Raw genomic sequence first — 7995 nt, 5'->3', positions numbered from 1 at the left:
GTAGTTCCAAATATTCAAAATGTAAAATGTAAAATGTGTGATCATACTTTTATATAAATATTTAGATTTATAATTCTTTTATATTATTCTATATAAAATTTTGGTGATATTTAAATTAAAATAATTTTATATTATAAAATTTGGGCAAATCACTTTTTTTTTTTTTTTTAACCGAAACGGATATTTTATTGATGGGTGGCCAAAGCCATATCAAGTATTACATTTTCTGTTTCTAACAGAATAATTTTCTGCTTTTACAAGATCGACTTGCCCTTTTAAGGGATGGCTGCCATACTCGGTTCTCCTGCATTTATACTTATCATGTTCTTTTCTAGATTGCATCCAATATTTGCCAGACTGTCTGCTTCTGAGTTTAATTCTCTGAGGATATGAAAGATTTGAACTGAAGAGAAGTCCTTCAAGAGTCTATTCACTCTTAATATCTGTTTGTTCAGAACTGGATCCTTAAGCCCTTTCTTTTTTAATAGAGCTTTTATCAGCAATTCTGAGTCTCCAAACACTAAGATTTCCCTTGGGTTTCCTTTTCTGGCCAGTTGGCCAGCTTTTAAAAGACTGAGGACTTCTGCCTGGTTGTTGGTTTTAATTCCGAGTCCCCAACTGAATTCCTCTTTTCTTCCATTCGGGAGATAAATGACCCCCCCGGCTCCTGACCTGCCTGGATTGCCTTTCGAGGCTCCGTCAAAGAAGATAGTGCATTTTCCTTGAGATTTCCACCACTTCTGGAAGCTTTCCAAATTGTCTCGAATCTGCCAGTTTTCCTTGTGATTTGGGCGTGTGATTGTTGAAGGACTCGTTGTAGGAGTGTAATCACCCAACCATGCTCTTTCTTCATCTCTTAGGGAGTTATCTCTAACATTGGATTGTCTCAGAGTTTCTATTAGAAGTTTCTTGGCCTTTTCTGCGACATTTCCTGCTGACATTTCTTTTTTATTAAAGACAATTTCGTTCCGGGAGAGCCACAACTTCCAGCACACATATTTTGGAGCTGTTATCCACACCTTGTACCAAAGGGATTTGTCTGCGATGCTGTAGGGATACCTAGCTTTCCAAGACAAAAACATGTCTGTTATCGAACAATGCACTGGGGGTCTTACATTCAGTCCAGCCAAGAAGCTAGTCCAGGCCTTCTGAGCATACTCACATTCAATAAAAATGTGAACTGAGGTCTCCAAGGCTTTTTTACAGAACACGCATCGATGTGGACCAGCTATGTTCCTTCTACATAGGTTGTCTCCAGTTAGGATTTTGTTGTGAAACAAAGTCCAGAAGAAGAAATTGATCTTCGGAATGCTGAAGCTTTCCCAGATCTGCTTCCACACTGCTTCCGGGTGCAAAGAGTCCTTTTTGCTTTGCATCTGTAAGTACCCTTGTTTGGCTGTGTATACCCCTGTTTGTCCCCAACCCCATGAATCTTCCTCGTCCTTATGCACTGGAGTAAAGTCTGTGATTTCATCTATGAAATAGTTTAACTGATTTTTTAAGTGCGCTGGTATGTTGGGCAAAGTCCAGCACTGCCAATTGCCTTTGTTATCCCACTCTGCAATGTCCTCGATTTTCCTGATTCCTTTTGATCTTAACCAAACTCTTAAATCTGCGATTTCATTTATGTCTGAGAGTGGAGGATGGCCCATGATTCGGTCTCTCCACAGCAATGTTTTTTTGCCATTCCCTGGAATTTTATACAAATGTGTTCTGAAGAAATCTATCCCTTTACAACAGAGCCTCCAAGCCTGTGTTCCTTTAGGAGAAGACGCTGGGTTGAAGGAGATGGTCGACCGATTTCTAAGGTATTTGAGATTTAAGAGCTGGCTGATTGGATGCTTGGGCTCAGATATTAGCTGCCACAGGAGTTTACATCCCAGGGCTAGATTTTCTTGTTGGGGATCTCTAATTTGGAGTCCTCCCTCAGTAATTGGGCGCTTCACCATTTCCCAATTAACTAAGTGAAAACGGTTACTGTTCCCCTTCCCACCATTCCACAAAAAGTTCCGCATTAAACAAGAGATCTGATCTGCGATTTGCCTTGGAGCCATCAGCAAAGAGGCTTGGAAAGTAGGCAGAGCTGAAAGTACAGAACGGATGAGAGTGAGCTTGCCTCCTGTGGTAAGCCAGACTCCGCCCCACGCTGTTATCTTCTTATTGAACTTGGAAATCACCTCCTCCCACAAATTATTACGATTGGATCCCATCGTCAACGGAAGACCAAGATACTTTATTTTATCCCACTCTGCATAGCCTTTGAACCCCAGTTCACTGGCTATCCTTTCAATTGTTTGCTGATCGGTATTCCATCCGCAAACTGCGCTTTTCCTCTCACTGATTAGTGCTCCAGTAACACTGCAATACTTTTGGAGAATTGTCTTGAAGGATTTAGCGATTCTCATGGATGCGCCCCCGAGCAGGAGTGAATCATCAACAAAGAGCGCATGATTCACTGGGGCTACGCCTTGCATGATTCTTATCCCAGGAATGGTGCCACTTTGTTGCTCCTGTGTCAACTTTCTGCTTAATGAATCCGCCATCAGAATATAGAGAAAGGGAGACAAAGGGCAGCCTTGCCTCAGTCCCCTGGTGGCTGAAAAGAACTCTGTTGGTCTCCCATTCACCATTGGAGCGATCCAGATGTTTTCGATGCAGGCTTTGATAAGGTTTATGAATTCCTGTCTGAACCCAAAGGCTGCAAGTACCCTGAGCAAGAAAGAACGGTTAACACGATCAAAAGCATTACTCATATCTAATTTGATAATCATACCTTGTTCTTTCCGTGTGTGGCTGGAATGGAGAGCCTCTTGGATTTGAATGACATTATCTAAGATTTGTCTGCCTTTCACAAATCCTCCTTGTGCTAGAGAGATGAGTTTTTGAAGAAGTGGCTTGATTCTGTTTGCCAACAGTTTGGCCACGATCTTGTATGATGAATTACAAAGGGAGATCGGCCTGTATCTGTCAAAGGATCTTGGGTTTGTTTCCTTGGGGATTAAAGCGAGAAATGTGGATTTTATTCCACCACCCACTTTTGCCTTCCTCAAGACTCCTCTTATCATTCTGAAGAGATCAATTTTGATAATCTCCCAACAAATTCTGTAAAAGTGTATTGTGAAACCGTCGGGACCTGGGGCTTTATCTGGTTCCATGGACCATACAATACTAGTTATTTCTTCTTCCGTTACTGGGCTCATCAGAGAATCATTATCTTCCTCACTGACTAGATTTGGGATGGTTGTGAGGAACTCTGCTTCATCCTCCTCATTCCCATTTCTTTCTGCACTAAGAAGGTTCTGAAAATGATTTACAGCTGCTTCTTGGATTTGAGAGAATCCTTTATAAACCTGACCACTAGTGCTGGTAATTTCTGTTATGTGATTGCGCGAGAGACGGGCCCTGCACTGTCTATGAAAGTATGAGGTATTTCTGTCCCCAGATTTGAGCCACAGACTTCGAGACTTTAAGCGCCAATATTCCTCTTCATTTCTGAAAGAACAGTATACATTCCTTTGAGCAGATTTTTCATTGGCTAAATCTGTGGAAGAGGGATCTTTCTCCTCCATTTCCAGTTGTATTCCTTCCAATTGAATTACTGCCTCCTTCCTCTGCCTATTGGGAGATTGCATGGATTTCTTTATCCAATCTTTAAGTGCTTTTTTTGTATTTTTCATTTTTTGTTCCCACACATAGCTTGGGGAACCGAGTACATCTATCCTCCATGCTGCTTGAACTGTTTCTAAAAACCCATCTTTGCCTGCCCAAAGAGGGTTGAAACGAAATGGAAGGGGGCCTAAATCCTCTTCCTCTTTTAGGCATAAGAGGATAGGCTTATGATCCGATGTGAGCTTTGGAAGAATCTTGGTGAAAACTATTCTGTTGTCCATCATTAAAGAGCTGCTGATAAGAAACCTATCCAATCTGGCTGAGATATGATTTTCTCCGGTTCTATTGTTTGTCCAGGTGTATTTGCCTTTCACTGGTTTGAAGTCTACCAAGTCCCACTGCAGAATCAAATTGCCCACTGTATTGATGAAAGGATCTCTAGACTGGATCCCTCCTTTCTTTTCTTTGGGATCTAGAGTTATATTCAGATCTCCACCTATGACTAAATTTGTGGGACTGATTTGCGCTATATAATCTATAAGTGACCTCCAGCACTCTCTCTTTTCTTCATAATGAACAGGGACATACAAGTTAAACAGAGCGAGGGTAAGATTGCTTACGGTGTGACGCAGCTCTGTGAAAATCCAATGTTGAGTCGCTAAGAATCGTTCTAGTGAGAAGTCTTTTGTCCAAAAAGTACCTTCCAGCTGTGCCCCTTGCACTAACAGCCTTTCCTGAATCAAATTTCCATTTCTTAGCGCTGGTGTTTAGAAGGGTTTCCCCTTCTACTTTGGTCTCTTGGAGCATAAGGATGTCCGCGATCTCCATCTTCAATAAGTCTCTGATAGCCTCTGCCTTGTTGGGATTACCCAGACCCCTACAGTTCCAAGAGATCAACTGCATCATTTACCACTTGAAGGGGTAGGCCCTCCTCCTTTGGAGGCCCTAGGCCTGATATTCCTCCCTAGTGTCATTTCGATGGTAGCTTGACTGCCGAGGGTTTTTTGTCTTTCTGACTCCTCTTCTCTAGTTTCCTTGTTTGATCTTCGTCCAGCCCTTTTTGTTGACCTTTCTAGTGTTTCATCATCTGATGATCCCATATTCTCTATTGTTTTCTTCTTTTTTTTTATTATATCTGCGTATGATGGAGAAGAAATATTGCTTGGGATGGAGATTGGGTTATTACCTGGTTCTAGGGTTTCAATATTCTCCTGCTGTGGTGGTTCTTCTTCCCCTGCTTCCGGAGGATCTGAAGGAGGCGTGAGGATTTCAAAGGGGTTTTTATCCCCCTCATTGCCTTTTGTTTCACTGCTTCCGGCGTTTTGGTTACTTGTGCTTCCATTATCTACTTTGTTCTCTGTCCCTTTAGCCTTGTTTTTGTTACTCTGTCTGTTGAATGTTGTCTTCTTTGCCTGTTTCCATTGTTCTTCTTTTTCCTTCTCTGTTGTCTCGTCGCTTCTTTTTTTGCAGTATCTAGCAAAATGCCCATACTGGTGACAGAAACGACACTTGAAGGGCAGTTGTTCGTAATCAAGCTCTTGTATATGTGTCCAGTTTGCCACTAATAGCTGAATCGCTTCGGGTAATCCTGTTTCCAAATCGACCTCCACGCAGATCCGGGCACAGGAATACTGGTCCTTCCTTGGGGCTTGGTCTATGTATTTTCCAAGAGCATTTCCAATGGACTGGAGTGAGCTTTGATTCCAGCAATGCAGGGGAAGATGCGGGAGGCGCACCCAAACAGGAACCGCCTTGGGCACATCTTGCGCTGGGTCAAAATCTGTAGACCATTTGTTCAAGTAGAGTCCTTGAGGCCCCATGAAGTATGGCCCGTTTCTGAAAATCAAGCCTCTGTCCTCTAAACTGTCAAACAGGAAAACAAAGAACCCTTTACCTACAAAATAGATCTTGATTCCTTCATTTACCAAAGGTAGCCAGTTCCTTTTGACCCATTCTTCGACAGCTCTCGGGGATGGCCACAAACCGGTGAACTGGCCGATCAGACCTTTTTCTGCAAGATTCAGTGCAGATCTACAGATTTCCTCCTCTGGTAAGGCCACCTTGGGTATACTGTCCAGTTTTTTGACGAATTTTTGCTGCGGGCCTGTGGCCTGACGTTTTCCTGTTGCAGTTACAAGAGCCTTGAAGGCTTCGATCTCCGGAGGAAAGGGGGGAGGGGCCGCAGGGCCGCCTCCAGGCTCCATGAGGGAGAGCGCTTGCAGGGTCTCTCAGAAGGCGCGGCTAGGGTTGCAGCGCGGCAGCGATCTAAAAAGCTATATATAATAACCTCTTGGGCAAATCACTTTTAGAAAAAATGGAAATTGGCAAATCTTTTTTTGGAAAAAGCATAGAAAATTAGCCCACCTGAGAATATTAGCCCCTAAAATTTTCCATGATACATACCCCATTTCATTTGAAATGTTGTTTTTAGTTGATCATTTTTAGACGCAAGGACTTCACTATAACTTGAAAATTCGTCCAAAAAGGACATCATTTTAGATCCAGCGACAAATTGTAAAATGTGTTCCATAACAGGGAGAGGAAAATTGTGCTTTTTAGAATCCTTGTTAAGATTTATGAAATCGATGCATATTGTAATATCACCATTATTTTTCCTAACAAGGGCCATGTTAGATACCCACTGAGAGTGTCTAATAAGAAAGATAATCTTAGCTTGTATGAGTTTGTTCAACTCCTTAATCTAGGATTCTAGATTATGATGGATTTTCCTCCACTTCTGTTGAATAGGTTTTATATCAAAACTTAAAAGGATTTTGTGCTAGATAAAAGTTGTCTCATAATTCTTAAGATCATTATATGTCCAAGCAAAAACATCTTTGTATTGTTTTAGCAATTGGATAAAAGAGATTATTTCGAAAAGTGAACAACCTAAACCAAGGTTAACATTTTGAGGGCTATCCTCAATTCCAAGATTGATTACTTCAAATTTCATTGTTGAGCTATTTGTTTTACAATTGGTTGGGGTTTTAAACCTATCTTGGAAATCGTAGAAATCTTCTAAGATAACAACATATTTGGGAATAATATTTTCATAGTTGGCTCTAACATCTAGAGGTGATTGATTTATGTCTAGATCATGTCAATCTTCATCTCCAACATAATCAATGTATGTATCTTCTCAAGATAGAAAATCTATCATATCATAGTCATCTTTGAATACTCTCCAAGTAGTTATATGATCAAGCATGGATGGCCTCAATAACAATTCTGTGGAAAAATTGTCATGTGAAAACTTGTCATAAGGTATCAATTTGTAGGCTACATTTTCTAGAAGATCTGCATTATAATTTTGGGCTATGGATATTGAGGTGATATTGAAAGCAATTAAAAGTGTAGTAAGATCTAAAACAATTTGTTGGTAATCCTTAAAATTATTGGAAACACAATGTATAGTGTTTCTTAACTGTCAAATGACTATCTTAAAATCACCAAAAACCTTTATGTATTGTATATTTAAATATATTTCTTTCTTCAAACCTTATATTAGTGCTTCATACTTGGAAATAGTATTGTTACATTGAAATTCAAGTTAACAAGCCATCATAGTTCTTTCCCTAGTATGACTCTACAAAATACAGCATGCTCTAGCACCATCACTACATTTGGAGCCATCGAAATATAAAAACCAAAATTGATTATTTACAAGAAACTATATACTATCAGATATAAAATTTTCACATTTGAACGAATTAGTCTAAGAAAAAATTATAATTTCAGATTGTTTAGAAGAAAATAGTGAACCCCAAAAAAGGAATCAACACAATATTTATGAAGGATAGAATTTGAAAACGTAATTGGTTCATCTTCATCATTTATTTTAGTCACAATATGTTTCGTATTTTTTTCATGCTCTATTCTGATTTGATTTGGTTCACCATTATATGGTAACCACAAGCGAGATTGGTCAACAACAAAATACCCATTGGGTTTTTTTCCCAATGTCTACCTAATAGTAGATTGTATGACTCAGGAATATCATAAACTACTAAATTGATTATTTGATGAACATTAGGATTATTAGGATTAGAAGCAAGCCTTATAAGTACATTTTTTGTTCTATTAATACTCTCACAGTTGATAAACTATTAATACTTTCACAGTTGATTTATCAAGTTGTACTACCTCAGTGGTAAATTTTTGGGGTTCACCAGTTATCTTTTTACAAATTGAGAAAAAACAACGTAAACTTTGAAATGGGAATTGATACTATAACCTATATCAACTATTAATACTTTCACAGTTGATTTATCAAGTTGTACTACCTCAGTGGTAAATTTTTGGGGTTCACCAGTTATCTTTTTACAAATTGAGAAAAAACAACGTAAACTTTGAAATGGGAATTGATACTATAACCTATTTCGTAGA

The 7995-nt window shown here is 39.5% G+C and overlaps 1 protein-coding gene across 1 annotated transcript; it reads right to left on the bottom strand.

The window, feature by feature from the left end:
- Positions 1-275: 275 nt before the first annotated feature.
- On the bottom strand, positions 276-5813 carry LOC149207667 (uncharacterized). Its single transcript, XM_089398112.1, has 3 exons — positions 4796-5813; positions 3751-4243; positions 276-3615 (listed from the first exon to the last, which is right to left on the bottom strand). Exons 1-3 carry the CDS (start codon positions 5811-5813, stop codon positions 276-278), a joined length of 4851 nt encoding a protein of 1616 aa, XP_089254238.1.
- Between the last annotated feature and the right edge of the window lie 2182 nt (positions 5814-7995).

The sequence above is a fragment of the Pinus tabuliformis genome, chromosome 1_2, assembly GCF_031772625.1.
Source record: "Pinus tabuliformis cultivar Carrire ecotype Pingquan chromosome 1_2, CPIR1, whole genome shotgun sequence".
Lineage (NCBI taxonomy): Eukaryota > Viridiplantae > Streptophyta > Pinopsida > Pinales > Pinaceae > Pinus > Pinus tabuliformis.
The sequence above is the reverse complement of the archived record's forward strand: the minus strand, read 5'-3'. Positions and strand labels throughout refer to the sequence as shown.

What these genes read in the sequence shown, in the direction of transcription:
- LOC149207667 (XM_089398112.1), bottom strand. Translation starts at nt 5,813, where the DNA reads ATGGAGCCTGGAGGCGGCCCTGCGGCCCCTCCCCCCTTTCCTCCGGAG. An exon ending in TATTGAAACCCTAGAACCAG is followed by an intron (nt 4,244 to 4,795) that starts GTAATAACCCAA and finishes GGATTTTCACAG; the next exon opens with AGCTGCGTCACACCGTAAGC. An exon ending in CTTTGGGCAGGCAAAGATGG is followed by an intron (nt 3,616 to 3,750) that starts GTTTTTAGAAAC and finishes ATCTCCCAATAG; the next exon opens with GCAGAGGAAGGAGGCAGTAA.